General features: G+C 48.4%; 1 protein-coding gene and 1 pseudogene across 1 annotated transcript; one reads left to right on the top strand and one right to left on the bottom strand.

Moving 5' to 3' along the window:
* Nucleotides 1–632: 632 nt before the first annotated feature.
* On the bottom strand, nucleotides 633–6,136 carry LOC125531970 (annotated as a pseudogene).
* Nucleotides 6,137–9,743: 3,607 nt separating this feature from the next.
* LOC125533214 (F-box/LRR-repeat protein At1g06630-like) lies at nucleotides 9,744–11,581 on the top strand. Its single transcript, XM_048696944.1, has 3 exons — nucleotides 9,744–10,795; nucleotides 10,839–10,970; nucleotides 11,107–11,581. Exons 1-3 carry the CDS (start codon nucleotides 9,830–9,832, stop codon nucleotides 11,461–11,463), a joined length of 1,455 nt encoding a protein of 484 aa, XP_048552901.1. The 5' UTR covers nucleotides 9,744–9,829; the 3' UTR covers nucleotides 11,464–11,581.
* Nucleotides 11,582–20,078: the final 8,497 nt, after the last annotated feature.

Here is a 20,078-nt window from a genome sequence, read left to right as displayed (position 1 = left end):
AGGAGGCAACCTTAGTCCCCATCAAACCCTTCCAAAAGGGTGAGTCATTTGATTGAGCCATTAATTGTGACAAGGTCTTAGAATGTAAATACTTTTTTTGGGGTGGGGGGGGGGGGGAGGGGCCGGACTTCCGATGTTACACAATAGCTTTATCCACACTCCACCCTCCTTAGTGCATAAACAGTAAAGCCATTTACTAAGCAAACATGTATTTTTTATTTCAAGATTCTCAATACCCAGAGCAACTAATCCTTAGGTCGACACAATATATCCCACCTTGCTAGGTGATATTTTGTCTTATTCTCACCACTCTACCAAAATTAATGAGATGCATAGAAATCAAATCTTTTCCGCATCCCTATGTTTACTTCGAAGAAGGGTAGCATGAACATAGACGAACTCGTAAGCACCGAGTTCACGAATACTAGCCTACCACCATACGACATAAATTCCCCTTATCAACAACTAACTTTTTTTCACATCTGTCCCCAATGCACTTTCACTCTTTGTTTGTTAGATAACGGTGACGAATCGGTATCCCTGGATAACTAAATGGGAGAGAACCAACCTCACAGTCAAACAACTGTCTATAATTAATCTCTTCCCCTTCGGTTCTTCCAAAGAAAAAACAGTTCACATCTCAATATTAATTCAAATATTCATATGCCATACAACTGCATTTCAATAAATTATATTACAACAGATTCTAACAGCAACCAGCGCACAGGGTACAATCTACTACTCCGTCTCATAATGTAAGACGTTAGTGTATTATCAAAAATGTCTTATATTATGAGACAGAAACGTCTTACCTATGGGACGGAGGAGTAGTATATAAAATCTATTAGTGCAGTTACAAGCAACGTGACTGCATTGATCCCTGTATAACTGGACAGTACAAATATTCTGGAGCGGAACTCTTCTTTTCCGCCCACCACGATCTGAATTCTGAAGTCCACTACTCTATATTGGGGATCAACTCCTCACTTACAGCAGCTGGCATGCTAGTATTTGAAGATTGCGTCGCTGTTGTACAGCTGGTCGACGAGTACTGCTGCGTGGTAACCCCGGACCCAACCGTGGTCGTGCTGTCGCCGTACTCCATGGCGGAATCTCCGAAAGGCTGCAGGTACACGGCCACCGGCATCTTGGGCGGCAGCACCGGCATCCTGAACTTCTTTGACTGCAGCGCCTCGGCGGCCTGCCTCATCGCCGGCCTCATCTTCGGGTTCGGGTGCGCGGGCCACAGCCCAACGGCCACCACCCTCTCCATCTCCCACCGGTCGAACACGCCGCCGAGGCGCTCGTCAACGGCGTCGAGGGCGGCGCCCCTGCCGTAGAGGTCCCACACCCACTCCAGCAGCCGGAACACCTGGCCGTCCCTCGCACCGGCGCTGGGTGGTCGCCGCCCGCAAACGATCTCCAGCAGCGTGACGCCGAAGCTGTACATGTAGGACTCGGTGGACGCCTTGCCGGTGATGACGCACTCTGGGTCGAGGTAGCCCGGGGTACCAGCCATGGCGGTCATTGTCTGCAAGCTCATGCCGTGGTCGATGAGCCGTGACAGGCCGAAGTCAACTAGCTTGGTGTTGAAGGACTCGTCCGGCATGATGTTGCTCGGCTTAATGTCACCATGGACGACGCATTGATCCCATTCTTGGTGGAGGTAGAGTACGGCAGACGCCAGTCCAAGAATGATCTGGTATCTGATAACAAAATTAAGGGCACAATCAAGCAAAAGATTTCATCCGAGCACTCCCACTATGAATGCCGCTAGAATGTCCAATCCAAGAATTAACTCTACAAAAGAAGGATGTGCCTCTATTTTATCATCATCTAGCACTGCTTGACTTGCTTTCATAGCTTTTAGTCGTTTACGAGTGTGGACCGTATATGAAAAATCAGATTTGTATTCTTGAGTCTATGTTTAGGTGTCAAAACTTCACCCAAACATGTAGGTTATTGGTTTTTTAATTTTTATTAGAAGTGCAAATGAAGTCTAAAAAACATCAAACTTGACATTATGTCATTATATGATCCCTAAAGCCGGAGGTAAAAATTTGAGAAACTTTTGTAAAAGTTGTGACGTAAACTGCCTAGAAATGGAACCATCTCCAAGGAAAAATCATAGTTTCAAGAGGGAATAGGTCAAGTTTGAAGGCTAGGTGATTGATGCTTCATCTGTTCCTTGAAAAAAATTCTACACAATATATACCATGACATCTTCCATGTCAAAATTAGAATTTTTTTCGAGGTCCGTTTGCTATATTTAATTCATCAAGTGCATTTTTGTAAGTATTAGTGAATATAATTAAAATTTGAATTACAAGTGCATGAAAAGTTGGTAAAATAGGGTTGAAAGATCCTATTTCTATTCTTGAGTCTATGTTTAAGCCATCCCCAAAAAAGTAAAGAAATTTCAAACATTAGGGTGCCAAGACTTGACCACAAAGATGGAGGTTATTGATTTTTTAATTCTGAAAATATGAACAAATTCTAAAAAACATGAAATTTGGGATGGTGTCGTTATATGACCCCTAGAAAATGTGGTAAACTTTTGAGAAGGGTTCATAAAAGTTGCAACTCCTAGAAAGAATTGTGGTTTCAAAAGGGAATAGATCAGGTTTAAAGGTGAAGCGATCCCTGCTTCATCCGTTGCCCATGCATTTTTTTTCTACATTCAAAATACACCATTACATGACACATGTGAAAATTTAGCATTTTTAGAACCCATTTGCTATATTTAAGTCATTAAGTGCATTTTCTAGAGATTTAGTTAATATAATTCAATTTTTAACTGCAAGTCCGTGAAACAGTTCAAGAAAATGTTTTAACAATTCCTATTTGTGTTTAGTGAGTCTATGTTTAGGCCTTACACAAAAACGGAAGAGAAGAAAGAAAAAAAGGAAAGAAAGAAAAGAAAAGAGGAGAAAGAAAAAACAAACCATGTGCATTTTCAGAGACACTCGGTAAAGACACCCTTCCATGGATGATACCTCCCCATCGTTTCATTCCCATAGGAATCCCCACAGATCCAATGGTTGTCTATTCCTCTCTCCCTCTCCCTCCTCTCTTCTCTCTCTCCCTTCTATATCAATTCCTCTCTCTCTCTCTCTCTCCCTTCTCCCAATCCCCGCTCTATTCTTGAGACGACGTCGCCGAAGACCATGCGGGCATGATGTCGCTACCACTGCCAAACATCTAGGCCCACCTCCTAGAATTTCACCCGCGGTCGTGTCACTCGCTTGACCTTGCTACTCACTCTCATCTTAGAGCCAGCCCTCCTCAGGGGCCAGCAATGCCCAGAGACAGCGAATAGACGTGCACGCACGGCCATAACCTCTCTCCTCATGGGGCAGCGACGCGCGGTAGCAGCGGCCATCTTCGGCGTGTCCAGGGGCACTAAATCGCGACGGCCTTGTCCTAATGGAGATGGAGCTTAGCTGGGCTTAAACCGCTTCCATTGAGCTCGATGGCGACCCCGCGACCGCCGCACTCTATCTGTGTCGCACAACCGAAGATGGACGAGGGGATCCTTACCTGCCGCCAGGCATCCTGGCGACCCCGTGTAGGATGGTTGGGCTAGGCTTAGGTCGCCCGTGTATTCTTTAATTACGCTAAAGTGATTTGCCAAGTGTAACACTCAGCAAACCCCTCAACTTTTGCCGAGTGCAACACTTGGCAATCTACCGCTGTGGCCATGACAATGGCACCATTCGACTCTATTCCGTCTAGACTATTTCATTGTCGAGTGCCTTTCTTTTACACTCGGCAAAAGAGTTTGGGAGTGCCCGAGCAGAAGTTGAGCCAAGTTCCCTTTGCCGAGTCTAACACACTCAGCAAACCTTTTGCCGGGTGCATTTGTCCCATTGCCGGGCAATCGGTAAAGTGCCAAATTCTGGTAGTGAAAAAAGCAAGACAGGCTATTATTGGGAAAGCCTAAGAAATATCAAAACCGCATAATAAAATAAAAGTAATACTCCGTTGCTAAGAAAAGCTTAATCAAGAAATAGCATCGACCAAGAATTTAGATATCAATGGACTCGATCAAAGCTAGAAAAAGACAGCTCGAATGATACGACGATTTTTCTAGTCCATAATAAGAGCATCTCCAACAGGTGCCTAAAAAGAGCTCCGCGCACTAAAAGTTTAGTTTTTTGGGCGCCGGGCAGCTCCAGCAGAAGCTGTAGCGCTAAAAGTTTTTGGGCGCGCGCTGAAAAACGCTATCGCGCGCAGCATATTTTGGGCGCCGGATTGCGAGCGCTTCACAATTTACACTGTCTACTTTTTGGGCGCGCGTTTTTGGACGCTTGCCAAAGCAAAGTTGGTACCGGCACGTTAAAAATGCTACAGCGACGCGCTATAATATTTATTGGGCGCGAAACTTTTGTGCGGCCGTTGGAGATGCTCTAAGTGTTAGCCAAAAGTTAGGCTCATTTAGTCCGGGTAGAAAAGTAAGTAAAGAATGCGACTCGAATGACATGGATGTGCACTTGGCTCAAAGCATGCGTACCTAACTTGCCAAGTCAGGACGTCGTTTTTGGTGTTGCTGTAGAGGTACCCATCGAGGCTGCCGTTGTGGACGAGCTCGTAGACCAGCAGCAGCCGCCTGCGGCCATGGCACCAGCCGATTAGCTGCACAAGATTCCGGTGACGCAGTCTGCTGATGATGGTGACCTCCGACCTGTACTCCTTCCTCCCCTCCAACGACGCCCCTCGCAGGAACACCTTGACGGCGACATCGCGGCCGCCGAGCTCTTTCATGTGGCCCCGGTACACCGACCCGGACCCGCCCTGCCCCAACCTCCCTTCCTCCGCGAAGTTCCTCGTCGCCGCCGCTAGGCTGGCGTACGGGATCGGCCGGGGTCCCGTGCTGGAACCGAACTCATCGCCGTCGGCATCGAGGGAGTCCGGAGTCATGTCGCCGGCGAGCATGTCTTTGTCGTCCGGTTGCCTGTTTCTCCTGCTCGCACGACGTAGCAGCGCCGCCACGGTGACCGCGAGCAGGAGCACTAGTACGGCTGCGGCGGCAACCCCGGCTATGAGTGGTAGGGTGGCCTTCTTGGTTGACGAGGTAGATGGGAGGGCCGTGTAGTTCCTTGTCTGGAGCGTGGAGTGGAAGGACCACGAGAGTAGAGTGTGATAGCTGCCGAAGGCATCACCGGTGGCCGCCGAGAAGCCTAGCGCGACCTGCTCCGGCAGCAAGCTTCGCAAGTCGACGGTAGCGCCGAGGGCATACTCGGCGCCACTGACGCGGAGGACGACGTCCAGCCTCGCCGTGGCGTAGTCGTAGTTCACCGTCGAAGACATCACGCCGGCGTCCACAAGGCTGCCTTCTGGCAAGATCCTGAAGTTGCCGCGTGAGTCGACGTTGTTGACGTCTACGCCGATGTGCCGGCTGCTGGGGTCCCACGCGTCACGGTGGGTGTCGAACTCCACGGCGACGAAGCTGGCGCTGCCGGAGGCGTTGGCCGAGATCGCCGTCGTCGTCCCGTTCTTCGGGGCATGTTTCTCGTCGAAGAGCCCAAGGCAGCCGTCGTAGGACTCCTGCGGCAGTTCGGGCATGTAGGGCCGACGAAGAACGTCATGCCGTGCCCGGGGGTGCTGCTCCGGCCAGGCAGAGACTGGATGGTGAAGTTGAAGCTCGTGGTGAAGCTGGCCGTCTCGCCCGTGACGCCGTCCCAGAGCTGCGCCGCCTGCTTGTACAGAACGCGGCCCCTTGCTCGACCGCCTGCCTCGTCGCCGACGAGCTCAATCCTGCCGTCGGTGACCATCGCGTCATCCTCCTCTCGGAAATCACCGGAGCTGAAGGAGTTGTAGTTGAACGAGATGGCGGTCGCATGATGGACATGTACACCGAGGAGCAAGAAGCACAAGACGAGGAGATCGCTACTTGAGCACAAGCATAGCTTCAGCTCAGCCATTGCTGTTGCTCCGAGTTCTGATCGAGGACTCCACTGGCAATAGTGGCGCACGCACGTGCTAACATGCCCCCTTTCTAGTTGTAGATGTAGATAGACATAAAAGTCTGAACCACTGTAAGTGACATCTTAGGCCCAGCCGCCCAGGACAACAATAGTAATGTGCGTACAGCACGAACGTTCAAGGAGAGTGACAAGTGGACTAGCATGCGTACCATATCCTTCGTTGCGTCCACTAGTCCGGCCGATCGGCATCATCTTATCAAGTTTCTCGGAAGAGAACGACGTCCAGGCCAGGCCGACAAATATTTTGGACTGTTACACCGTTATTAACATTTTTCTAGGGAACTGTGCCATTATGTTTACTACCAAGAGTTCAGTCAGAACAAATACAGGTGGAATACATGCAAGAGACATGGACGGGGGCCCAACTACTTGAATTTCTGAGTTTCCCTTGTTCCAGGAAAACTCGGTGAAAGCGAATCTCGGCAACGTATTTGCCGAGGATTTATTTTTAAAACTATGATGATTTTTATAGCAAATTCGGAAACTATACACCTTAATGCAGAAAAATCAGAAGTATCACCCTGTTGGCTTCATGTTGGCCGAAGAGAGACTTTTCGGCCAACTGTTGCCCAAAAAGTACTTTTCGGCCAACAGTTGACCAAAGAGTCCCTCTTCGGCCAACACCTGCTCTACTGTTTTAGAAAATTCATATCAATTAGGATTTTTAGTATTTTAATTTGATTCTTTTTGCATTAGATTAGAAATTTTATGAAGTTTATGTAGATATCAAGTTTGACTAGATTTGAAAGTTTGAATTTGAATTTTTATGAATTTGCTTAAATCATTAGATTGCCTATAATTTGAGTTAGGAGTATTTTTTTCAGATGGTTCTTTTTGTTAGTGGTTCTTTATGACTTTGTTTATCAGTAGTAATTAATTGGAGAATTTTATAATTATTTAAAATTAGGTTTTTATGAAAACAGTCATGTTTTAGTGTTTTATAGGTTTTATGCCATTTCTTTTAATTTTAATTGCTTTAAATTGTTTTCTTTATTTTTTGACATATTCTTTTAGTTTCTGTTAAGTTATTAGTAGATATTTTATTTGTAGTATTTTTTGTATTTTATTTCTTTTATCCTTCATTTTCTTTCCCATCGATCTTTCCCTCCATTTTCTCCCGCTATTTTCTTTGCCGCCATTTTCTCCCGCCATTCTTTGCTGCCATTCTCTCCTGCCATTTTCTTTCCCGTCATTTTATTTGCCATCATTCTCTCCCTCCATTTTCTCACGCCATTTTATTTCCTGCCATTCTCTCTCGCCATTTTCTTTCCCGCTATTTTCTTTCCCGCCATTCTCTCCCGCCATCTTCTTTCTCGCCATCTTCTTTCTCGCCATGTTCACTTCTCAACTTATAAAATGAGCATCATGTTGTCCACGACCGTAGATAACACCGTCTGACACGGTCTGTGTCTCCTGCGTCGGTGCTGCTGGTAGGGTGTGAAACACTGTCTAAGAGAAGTCATAAGTGTTTGCAGCTTCGTCATCATCATCGGAGAGTGTTTCACACCTATGACTTCTCTCACACAGTGTTTCACACTCCACATGAAGGCATCATAGTTATCCTCCGTCGATGCAGCACTCCTTAGTGTGGCGGGAGAGAATGACGGGAAAGAAAATGGCGGGAGAAAATGGCGGCAAAGAAAATGGAGGGAAAAAGATTGCGGAAAAGTATTTTTTTTTCATGTATAAAACGGCAATGGTTGTACAGGATTTATAAGGAACTTTTAAATATAAACTCCTATGAAGCTCAAAACAAGTTTTCTAGTAGGATAAAAGAAATAAAATATAAAAAAATACTATAAATAAAATAGCTACTGATAACTAAACAGAAACAAAAAGAATATGTTAAAAAAACTAAAACAGTAGAGCCGGTGTTGACCGAAGAGGGACTCTTTGGCCAACTGTTGGTCGAAAAGTCATTTTTGGCCAGCGGTTGGCCGAAAAGTCCCTCTTCGGTCAATGGTAGGCCGAAAAGTCCCTCTTCGGTCAATGGTAGGCCAAAAAGTCTCTCTTCGGCCAACAGGGGACCGACAGGGTGATACTTTTGATTTTTCTAGATTAGGATGTATAGTTTCCGAATTTGCTATAAAGATCATCATAGTTTCAAAAAAAAAATCTTTGCGCGGCCCCTACCCTTCCGTAAATGTCACTTCGCCAAGAGCCGTCTTAAGGGGACTCTGGCAAACCCTTTGCCAAGCCCTAGGTGGCGCACTTGACGGGCCATATAGAGACAGCGGCAGCCTGCACGTGGCAGGCCACTTTGCCGAGAGCCTCATAGATACTCAGTGAATTCGGAAGCCCCGGGGCACGACACATGGTGCCCAAAGTATGCCGAGATGTCATCTTCGCTGAGTATCTACGGCGGGCATACTCAGCAAAGATGGATGCAAGAGTAGATGACACGTGGAGATCGATGTTTGCCGAGATTGTCGGCATTGTACTCGGCAAAACGTGTGTCTTATGGGTGACTAACGTCTGGCACGACAACTTCACTGACATTCTTTCTGCAGCACACGGCAAAGGCCGGCACAGTCTGCGGAGTACACACTCTGTATCTAGGCAAAAATTTCAAGTTCTTGACATTTGCCGAGTTCCGTCCTCGGCAAAGATCTGTCAAGTAAAATCTCAGGTTGTGATGTTTGTCGAGATCCGCCCTATCCAACTCAGCAAAGAGTCTACGGATGTGCCCCCCGGGAAGGCGGGAACTTTCGCTAGTATCACACGGATTTGCATGAGCTTCTTCTGGGTAGGAATGGCTTGGGCCAATGGCCGGAGCTGCGCTGTCGCTTGGGAGGTAGTTTGCATGCACAAGTGGTCTGGCGGTCTTAGGCTACCGAACTTGAGATGGTGGAACATCGCGCTGCAGGTGAGGCAGCTTTGGTCGAAGCGTGTTGATGGGGCGAGGCCTTGGAAGGAATTTGACATAAAAGTGCCACCGGAATCCCTTGCAACTTACAGATCTGCAGTGTTAGTTCACGTGGGGAACATCGGATCTGCCTTCTTCTGGGAGTATCAAACCGACAGTGCGTGGTCTCAGGATGTTGGGTGTGGCATGAACGCCAACGAGCTAGTGCAGTACCTTGCCCTTTGGAAATGTGTTTCGGTCATTACCTTGCTGCTGGAGGTGGAAGATGAAGCTAGCTAGATGGGCCCGGGAGCCACCTGGAAAATTCTATGGAGTGGAGAAAGATCTAGTAGGATGGTCATATTGGATTGTCGTGTCTAGTACGACGAGATTTGCCTCACAAGTAGCGGTGTCACACCCTACCCCTATGAGCACCTCATCATCGACTGAAATGTCTCCTCCCATTGGATGTGCATCGCCGGAAATCCTGAAATAAATCCAGGATTAAATACGAGCACCAGTATTTGAAACCTGATGGACTGGGGATACCACGGTCACTCTAACCATCCAATCACCGGAGATACCACAGTCCTTCTAACTATCCAACCATAAATTGATTCACGAAAATAACAACACTCTAAGGGGTAAAGGTGCATTACCAGGACCAAGACCCTGGTGGTTTCTGGATATGGTTTGGTACATCATTTTTTCTCAAAATTCTGCAGCATCTTTTTCCCCTCAATTTCCTTCTTCAGAGTTCAGCATAAATTCTTCAGATCTCGTGCTGCCTGCACGAGATTTACAATTAAATAAAGGAAAATAAAGAAGTCCACGGGCCATCCAAAAACTGGGCCTGGGCTGCTCGCCCGTTCTCTCTCTAGACGTCCCCAAATCCCTCCCCTTCGCTACCACTCTCACAGTGTCACTGCTGCACAAGTCAAGTCAAACTTCAAATCCCCTTCCCTCCCACTGCCGCGAGCCTCGCCAACCGCCGGCCATGGAGGACGCGGCGGCGGCGGCGGCGGTCACCCCCGAAATGCAAGTTAGGAAGAGGCCCGGACCTGTCCGAGCCGACGGCCGGCAGGATCCGCCGCCGTCGGGGGGCCTCGACCTCATCAGCCGCCTCCCCGACGCGGTGCTCGGCACCGTCGTGTCTCTCCTCCGCACCAAGGACGGCGCGCGCACGCAGGCCCTCTCCCGCCGCTGGCGGCCCCTCTGGCGCTCCGCCGACGCGCCGCTCAACCTCGCGGCGGCCCCCGACCTCGCGGGCGACGACGGTTCGCGCGCCGCGCTCGTCTCCAGGATCCTCTCCGGCCACCCCGGCCCGGCCCGCCGCCTCTCGCTCCGGCTCGCCCTCGCCCTCTCCCCCCGCAGCCAGGGCGAGGCCGACGGCTGGTTCCGCTCGGCGTCGCTCGCCGGCCTCCAGGACCTCGAGGTCACCAACCTGGAGTGGGGGAGCCACTACCCGCTGCCGCCGCACCCGCTGTTGCGCTTCGCGCCCACGCTATGCTTGCTCAGGCTCGGCGGCTGCCGGTTCCCATTCCCCGGCCAGGCCTCGCCGCCGCCGAGGTTTCCGCGCCTCAAGCAGATCATGCTGTTCGATGTACGCATCTCGGAGGACACTCTGCAAAGCGTCATCTCCAGCTGCGCTGTTCTCCAAAGCGTCTCGCTGCACAACATGAGCTTCAGTCGCCTGTGCATCAGCTCGCCGACTCTCAGGAGCATCAGCGTCGAAGGTGTCTTCACCTTCCGGGAGCTGGTCATTGTCGACGCCCCTTGCCTCGAGAGGTTGCTGCCGATTTACCCAAACGGTGGTCCGGCGACCATACGGGTAATCCGGGCTCCTAGGCTGGAGGTACTTGGTTTCTTGTCTCAAGGCATATCCAGGCTCCACCTTGGAACCAGTCTTTCAGGTACTAGCAAGGATAGTAGCACATTCAGATTTCTTTATATGCAGCCTACTGTATTATTCTGATATCACACACACTTGGTTTCCTTTTCTCCAGAGAATGATTGCTGTCACCATGACAACCAAAATGCGCACGCTGAAGATTTTGGTTCTTGAATGTGCTCAGAATCTGGATTTTGTTGTTGACTTCCTCAAGTGCTTCCCCTGCTTGGAGAAGCTCTATGTCATTGTGAGTGTTGCTATCTGTTGCTACAAATGTCAAAACATCAGCAGTTCAGACTTATGATACAGTGAAGTACAGTAGTACATACTGTAGGTGCTAATTTGTTATCAATTGCTTAATATCATTTTTTTTCTATCCCCAGTTCAGTGAAGGAAAGGATATGAATATTGCGCCGAAGTATGATCAGCTTGATCCAATTGAATGCCTTGAACTCCATCTAAAAGAAGTGGTGTTGAAGAATTACTGTGGTGGTCATAGGCTATATATGGACTTTGCCAAGTTCTTTCTTTTGAATGCGAAAGTGCTAAGGAAAATGGAAATCGGAGCCCGTTACAGCTACAAGTCCAACTGCAACATCGACGACTGGATGTGTTATCTACGTAGGCAGCTACAAGTGGAGAATAGAGCTTCCAAAGATGCAAGCGTTGAAGTAAAAGTTAATAAATTCACTCGCCACGTACGTACTCACGATTTGTCAGTGGACGATCCTTTTGACTGATCCTTGTGTGGATCCTCCAAGTGTGTTTGATTGTGCCCTTGCTTGTATGTCTAGTGTTGTCACGTCCTTGTGATGTTCTCTAAAATGGTCTGCTAACTTCATAAATGGAACGCTTTGTTATCCACGCTTTGTCTTCCTATCGCCGCATAATGCTAAAATCATCCCCTACCAATATGCGAAGAGATTTTGAACCACAAATCCGAGCAAGATTCGTAAGGAAGTCAGATTTAAGCTCGGGCGTGCTGCCCCATAAATAATCAAAAGAAGCCATCACTTCTTGATTGAAAATGAAACCTTTTTTGAGAAAGTACCCGTATTCTTTTTTTTTTTGCATCGAAAAGTACCCGTATTCATAAACCAGACGTACACCATACAAACACGAGTACAAATGATGTACGCCATACATCAACCACAGATACAACCCAACAGATGTCCAACCAAATCGGACAGAACACCTTGAAAATAACAGAAATCATGCACAAGTCCCTGATCTCTTGTTCATTTTCCCTCCTCCAGCCAGGATGAACCCACACCTCTCGGAGCAAGGCGAAGCCGGCGGACCAAAGACCATGGGCATCAGGAGCACCATCGCCATAGCTTGGCATTGTGAGGCGCATAAAGATGATGTCATGACGGACGGGAACCAGGCACTAGTAGAAAAGGGGGCAAAGGTTCAGGCCGGGTCAGCCCATTAGTCCCGGTTCAGTCCAGAACCGGGACCCATGGGGGCATTGGTCCCGGTTCGTGAGCCCAGGGGGCCGGCCGGGCCACGTGGGCCATTGGTCCCGGTTCGTCTGGACATCTTGGTCCCGGTTGGTGGGACGAACCGGGACCAATGGGTGCTATCACGGAGTCTCAACATTGCCACCTTATGACGCAATGGTAGAACTTCAAAGTCAAGGCGGCTGTCGGCTCTGTTCGACCTCCTGAACCCGGCGCAACTTTTCACTGTCGTCCGATTCCAGAAGGATATGCTAGGGTGACGGTGGACGAAATAACGGAGGGATTTGAGGACCTCCAGCTTGACCACCCTATCGATGAAGGGGAGACTAGGCTGGGTTCTGCTCAGAAGACTCCATGCTTATGGCGGAAGGAGCTCATCAACCTTCCGAACTAGACGTCTCCGCCTCCTCCTCCTCCTCCGGCGAGTCAGGGCACTCCGCCTCCTCCACCGCCAACTCCTCCGGCGAGTGACGATCAGGGCACTCGGCCTCCTTCTCTGGCGCGTGGCGACACTCCGCCTCCTTCTCCGCCTCGTCAGCAAGGGCGGAAGAGACCCGCCGCCGCTCCGGCTGCTCCGGCGCGTCATAGTCCTTCTCCTCTGCCTCGTAAGCAAGGAAAGAAGACAGCCGCAGCTGCTCCGTCTGCTCTGCCGGCGTCTAGCAGTACACCCAGAGGCGGGAGGCAATACAGATTCGGTCCTTCTCTGAAGACTCTAGAGAAGTTACCATACGAGATGACCCCGGAGGAGAACGCAAAGATCGCGCGAGACGAAGTGACGAACTTCTTTCAAGGGGTGAAAGCAAAGAAACATCCACCTCCGGAGGTAGATCCGGTGAAAGCGAAGCGCACTCTCGCTGCCCTGACAAAACCACCAAAGTCTCCACCAAAAGGCAACTATGAGCGCATTATTAGAAAGACATTTGTCGAAGCGGAGCGGTCGGAAAGTAATGTCAGTGATCAAAGGATAAAAGAACGACGAGCTGGGAAAAAAATTGCCCAACTGGGCGAACAAGCGAACCAATCGTGCCCCCCGCTCAAGGTGTCTAGCGACATCGTCACTAATGATCCGAGGATGGTGCCCGGTTATAGCAATCTTGGAGATTACCTGCCCGACGAGGTACATTACGATATCTTGGAGGTGGTACACAGATACGAGTACGGGTAGCCTCTCGTCAAAGATGAAAGATCTCTAACAACGATGATGTGAAGATTGCATGATTGGTACATGAAAACCTGCAGAGAGTCTGGGGGGGGGGAGGAATACTTTGACGCTGAGAGTTAGAAAGGAGCATGACCTCATTGGAATTGAACTGTTGAATGTTCCATTTGAGGAGTTCTTCCAGTTTTTCAATCAAAGGGTCCTCGATAAAACAACGGTCACTTGCTACTGTCTGTAAGTACTACTACTTCTGTCATTAAGTCTCTCTATATAGGTCAGCTCTTTCATTGCATGTATTTATAATTATCCTCACTATATTATGCAGATTGAAGATCGCCGAATTGAAAAAAAGACAAGTCGGTGATATTGGGTTCATTAACACAAATCTTATAGATGCAACTAAGGTTGAATATCATGCCGGAGATACCCAGGCCAACTTGCTACGATCGTTGGTAATAAATAAAAACAAAGATATAATACTCTTTCCTTACAACTTCAAGTGAGTGTTACTGTCTTGTGCATATTCGGTTTCCCTTATATATTAGTCCAGGTTATAGTAATATAATTGATGAGTTATGCATGCGTGCGCAGTTTCCACTATATTCTCCTAGAGATTAAGCTTGAGCAGGGTGTTGGAAATATGCCCTAGAGGCAATAATAAATTAGTTATTATTATATTTCCTTGTTCATGATAATCGTTTATTATCCATGCTATAATTGTATTGATAGGAAACTCAGATACATGTGTGGATACATAGACAATACCATGTCCCTAGTAAGCCTCTAGTTGACTAGCTCGTTGATCAATAGATGGTTACGGTTTCCTGACCATGGACATTGGATGTCATTGATAACAGGATCACATCATTAGGAGAATGATGTGATGGACAAGACCCAATCCTAAGCCTAGCACAAAGATCGTGTAGTTCGTATGCTAAAACTTTTCTAATGTCAAGTATCATTTCCTTAGACCATGAGATTGTGCAACTCCCGGATACCGTAGGAATGCTTTGGGTGTACCAAACGTCACAACGTAACTGGGTGGCTATAAAGGTACACTACAGGTATCTCCAAAAGTGTCTGTTGGGTTGGCACGAATCGAGACTGGGATTTGTCACTCCGTGTGACGGAGAGGTATCTCTGGGCCCACTCGGTAGGACATCATCATAATGTGCACAATGTGATCAAGGAGTTGATCACGGGATGATGTGTTACGGAACGAGTAAAAGAGACTTGCCGGTAACGAGATTGAACAAGGTATCGGGATACCGACGATCGAATCTCGGGCAAGTATCGTACCGCTAGACAAAGGGAATTGTATACGGGATTGATTAAGTCCTTGACATCGTGGTTCATCCGATGAGATCATCATGGAACATGTGGGAGCCAACATGGGTATCCAGATCCCGATGTTGGTTATTGACCGGAGAACGTCTCGGTCATGTCTGCATGTCTCCCGAACCCGTAGGGTCTACACACTTAAGGTTCGGTGACGCTAGGGTTATAGAGATATTAGTATGCGGTAACCCGAAAGTTGTTCGGAGTCCCGGATGAGATCCCGGACGTCATGAGGAGTTCCGGAATGGTCCGGAGGTAAAGAATTATATATAGGAAGTGCTATTTCGGCTATCGGGACAAGTTTCGGGGTCCCCGGTATTGTACCGGGACCACCAGAAGGGTCCCGGGGGCCCACCGGGTGGGGCCACCTGCCCCGGGGGGCCACATGGGCTGTAGGGGGTGCGCCTTGGCCTACATGGGCCAAGGTCACCATCCCCTAGAGGCCCATGCGCCAAAGGGACAAGAGGAGGGGAGAGTCCTAAAGGGGGAGGCACCTCCGAGGTGCCTTGGGGAGGATGGACTCCTCCCCCCCTTGGCCGCACCCTTCCTTGGAGGAAGGGGCAAGGCTGCGCCCTCCCCCTCTCCCTTGGCCCTATATATAGTGGGGGGGAAGGGAGGGCAACCATACCTAAGCCCTGGCGCCTCCCTCTCCCTCCCGTGACACATCTCCCTCCTCCCGCAGCGCTTAGCGAAGCCCTGTTGGAATCCCGCTACTTCCACCACCACGCCGTCGTATTGTTGGATCTCCATTAACCTCTCCTCCCCCCTTGCTGGATCAAGAAGGCGGAGACGTCGCTGCTCCGTACGTGTGTTGAACGCGGAGGTGCCATCCGTTCGGCGCTAGGATCATCGGTGATTTGGATCACGACGAGTACGACTCCATCAACCCCGTTCTCTTGAACGCTTCCGCGCGCGATCTACAAGGGTATGTAGATCCACTCCTCCCTCGTTGCTAGATGACTCCATAGATAGATCTTGGTGACACGTAGGAAAATTTTGAATTTCTGCTACGTTCCCCAACATAGGGACTAGTAACCGTCTTAGACTCGAGACGAAAAGATCCCCAGGAGTATGCGGACATGACTCAAATGCTCGAGAAGTAAGTTAAATCGATCATTATCCACCATATCAGCAACTTTATTCATTTCATGATATCAAGTAATTGTTTTCTTTGTCTGGCGGGGTTTGGAGAAAATTCACCAAAAAAGCTCCGGGACTGCCGAAGAAGCTGCAATTTAGACACCCGAAAGTAAGTACTATAGTAGCATGTTCCGCGCGTCTCCTAGTGATTCAAGCGCTAGTTTCATCAATACCATTTAGCATGCTTGCTTATCAGTTTGATTGACCTCTATTTCTTGTAAAGTGGTTGTGGCAGGATCAAGGGAATGATTTCTGTGGATACTACGTTTGCGAGTCCATCCGCCACATGACCTGTGAACGGGGGTACTCTGATGAACAATATGAAGTGTGTAAGCAATAATATTTACAATTTTATTTTATTACCATCATTTGTGTTGAGTTTCATTTATTCATATATATATATATGTATTGACCCCCTTCTTCAAATTAGATCTTTCGGATGCGGGATAAACTCCTACCACCAGATCGTATGCAAGCAATTCAAGAAGAATTGGCGGCATTCTTCCTTGACCATGTGATCGCTCAAGACGGAGAATACTATGTGGATCCTGTGTTCATATATAATTAGGAGATTATATTGTAAGAGATAATTATTGTATATATGTAGCCGGTAGTGTCGGATAGATATACGAGAACTTGTTGGTCGACAAATCTCTCGGAGAAGGAGAGGTGGTCAATATCACTTTTCTCTGTATGCATATGTTCATGACGATCTTCTGTTTCCTTCGTTTGCTTACTAGCTAGCTAGCGTGTCTAGTCCTCTCTATACGTATATAGTATGTAGCGTCGACCAAGCACGGGCATAAGAGAGGACACTTCTCTCTATTAATTAGCTAGCTAACACAATATATGGAACACCTAAATTAACCCCCCAAACCCCCCAAACCCCCCCCCCTTCGAAAAAAACAAAAACCCTAGCCCTTGTAATGCTGACGCGTGGACGCCTATTGGTCCGGGTTGCTGCCATCAATCGGGATCAAAGGCCCTCCTGCCTGGGCTCGCCGCACCGGCCACGTGGAGGCCCATCTGTCCCGGTTCGTGTAAGAACCGGGACTAAAGGGCCAGGGCATTAGTAATGACCCTTTAGTCCCGGTTCAACAACCGGGACAAAAGGCCCGTATGAACCGGGTCAAATGGCCCCTTTTCTACTAGTGAGGGGCGGGTCCCCGGGGCAAACCCCATGATCTCCTATCCTCGGAGATGCTATGAACTCCGACCACCATCAAAGAGAGGCAGTAGATCTGACCACCTGCCCACCACGATCCCCTGTTATCGATCAACCGCAGCAACCGAATCAGAGAACCTGGATCTCGATCCAAACCTCCTTCACACTGCTCCGCTAAGCACACACACTAGCTTAGAGGATAGGCATCCTCCCAAGACTCACAACGCAATCGGGGAACGACGTGGATTAAACCTTATTTCGACGTGTCGGCACTGCCACTGTTTGACCGCAAACACCAGGAGACGCTGCCAAAAGTCCCTATCTAAAATCCCAGTATCCCCCACTTCTCGACACCAAGCGGTCGGCAGAGGCGAGGGAGAACGATGGGATTGACCCACAGGAACCCCCTGTTGCGCCATTAATTTTTTTGCCGATGCACACTGTTGTTTCTGGATAGACCGAGAGAACCCTCTCTACTATCAATAATTTGAACATGAAACTTGACCACAAAGTCACCAACCTCCGTATCTGGAACCTCAAATTTAGTATAATTTCGATGCAAGATGGCCATTTATGCTCAATGCCATTATTAAGAAATTGGACCTAAGGGTGATAGCTTAATTGTGTCGCCAATTCACTTGGGTTAATAATTTACCCTCACCGATTTACGAATTGATGGATCATGTGTTGATGAGTGAGGCGTGGGAGCAGACATTTCCTTTGGTGATGGTTCGTGCTCTCCAGGGAAGTATCACTAGTAGAAAACAGGGCTTTGGTCTAGGCCGGGTCAGCCCATTAGTCCCGGTTCAGTCTAGAACCGGGACCAATGTGGGCATTGGTCCCGGTTTGTGAGCCCAAGGGGCCGGCCGGGCCACATGGGCCATTGGTCCCGGTTCATCTGGACCTTTTGGTCCCGGTTGGTGGGATGAACCGGGACCAATGGGCCTCGCTCCTGGCCCACCACCATTGGTCCCGGTTGGTGGCTTGAACCGGGACCATAGGCTCCCCTTTAGTCCCGGCTCATGTCACCAACCGGGACCAATGAGGTGCCTATATATACCCCTCGCTCGCGAGCAGAGCACCCCAGTGCTCTGTTTTTCTCTGGCCGAGGGGGAGAGGGCTTTGTGGTGCTCTAGCTCACCTCCTATGCACATGAGGTGTTCGATGGAATGCCCGAGCCACACTACTTAAGCTTTCTCCTCTCGAAGCTCGACCTCCAAGCTCCATTTTCCTCGAGATTTGTCTAGATTTAGCGGTCCGTCACGCCCCATCCCCGTCTTCACCGCCGTCGATCACCCGCGCCGATCTCATCACCGACACCACCGTGGTGAGCCTCTTGTTCTTATCTTCTTTCTGAAAGGAAAAATATTCTTACTTGTATGTTTAGATAGATACTTGCATCATTTTCTTACATTTATTATTGCATCTTATATAGTGCGATGGTTTTGGTATCCGCCCCCGTCGGCCCTCGTCCTGTCTATGATTCGGATGTGGTATGTATATTATATTTATAACTATTGGTTCATTTATTGTTTATGAAAATTATGCCGACCAACGTGACATAGATTTTATTTATCTAGGATGTATGTGAATCGGAAATGCCAACCGACCATATTGTCGAGAGGTTAAATTTAGTTGAAGAAGAAAACAATTTGTTGAAGGAAAAAATAAAAAAAAATTGAGGAGGAGAAGATGATATTGGAGTTGCATGTTGCGGATGTCGTCGATGATCACAAGATCAAGATGGATGCAATGCGCTTGAAGATTAGAAAGATTAGAAAATATGCCATTCATACCGAGGCTTGGTATCATTATGCCGTTGGATCAATTGTTACCTTGGTTGCGATTATGATCGCATTTGTTTTCGCATTGAAATGTTTTACATAGTTTCAATGTATGGTTTAATTAATTAGATGCTCTAGAGAGCTATATGTTGTTAGATGAGAACTATGTATGCACTTTGGTTTTAATGTGATGATGAACTTCTATTAATTTGGACACTTAATTATATATAATGCACGCAGATGAACCGACAATGGATGTACGGTGACAGACACACCCGCGAGTACATTAAGGGCGTGCATGAGTTTCTCGATGCGGCTGAGACAAACAAGCAGAATGGTTTTATGTGTTGTCCATGCACTGAATGTGGGAATACGAGGTCTTACTCTAACCGGAAAATCCTTCACTCCCACCTGCTTTACAAGGGTTTCATGCCACACTATAATGTTTGGACGAGGCACGGAGAAATAGGGGTTATGATGGAAGGCGGCGAAGAAGAAGACTACGATGACAACTATGTGCCCCCTGAGTACGGTGATGCTGCAACGGGGGGAGCTGGTGAAGATCAAGAGGAACCAGACGATGTGCCCAATGATGCTGCAACGGGTGAAGCTGCTGAAGATCAAGAGGAACCAGACGATGTGCCCGATGATGATGATCTCCGCCGGGTCATTGTCGATGCAAGGACGCAATGCATTAGTCAAAAGGAGAAGCTGAAGTTCGATCGCATGTTAGAGGATCACAAAAAAGGGTTATACCCCAATTGCGAAGATGGCAACACAAAGCTCGATACCGTACTGGAATTGCTGCAGTGGAAGGCAGAGAATGTTGTGGCTGACAAAGGATTTGAGAAGCTACTAAAAATATTGAAGAAGAAGCTTCCAAAGGATAACGAATTGCCCGACAGTACATACGCAGCAAAGAAGGTCGTATGCCCTTTAGGATTGGAGGTGGAGAAGATACATGCATGCCCTAATGACTGCATCCTCTACCGCGGTGCATACAAGGATCTAAACGCATGCCCGGTATGCGGTGCATTGCGGTATAAGATCAGACGAGATGACCCTGGTGATGTTGATGGCGAGCCCCCCAGGAAGAGGGTTCCTGCGAAGGTGATGTGGTATGCTCCTATAATACCACGGTTGAAACGTCTGTTCAAAAATGAAGAGCATGCCAAGTTGATGCGATGGCACAGTGAGAACCGAAAGAAAGATGGGAAGTTGAGAGCACCCGCTGACGGGTCGCAGTGGAGAAAAATCGAGAGAAAGTACTGGGATGAGTTTGCAAAGGACCCAAGGAATGTATGGT

This window comes from Triticum urartu, chromosome 1 (genome assembly GCF_003073215.2).
Source record: "Triticum urartu cultivar G1812 chromosome 1, Tu2.1, whole genome shotgun sequence".
In the NCBI taxonomy this organism is placed as follows: domain Eukaryota; kingdom Viridiplantae; phylum Streptophyta; class Magnoliopsida; order Poales; family Poaceae; genus Triticum; species Triticum urartu.
Note: the sequence above shows the minus strand (reverse complement) of the source record. Positions and strands in the feature narration are given on the sequence as shown.

Excerpts from the sequence above, each read along its gene's own strand:
- LOC125533214 (XM_048696944.1), top strand. The coding sequence starts at position 9,830 with ATGGAGGACGCGGCGGCGGCGGCGGCGGTCACCCCCGAAATGCAAGTT. Across the intron at positions 10,796-10,838 it reads TTCTTTATATGCAGCCTACT|AGAATGATTGCTGTCACCAT; the intron begins GTATTATTCTGA and ends CCTTTTCTCCAG. Across the intron at positions 10,971-11,106 it reads TGGAGAAGCTCTATGTCATT|TTCAGTGAAGGAAAGGATAT; the intron begins GTGAGTGTTGCT and ends TTCTATCCCCAG.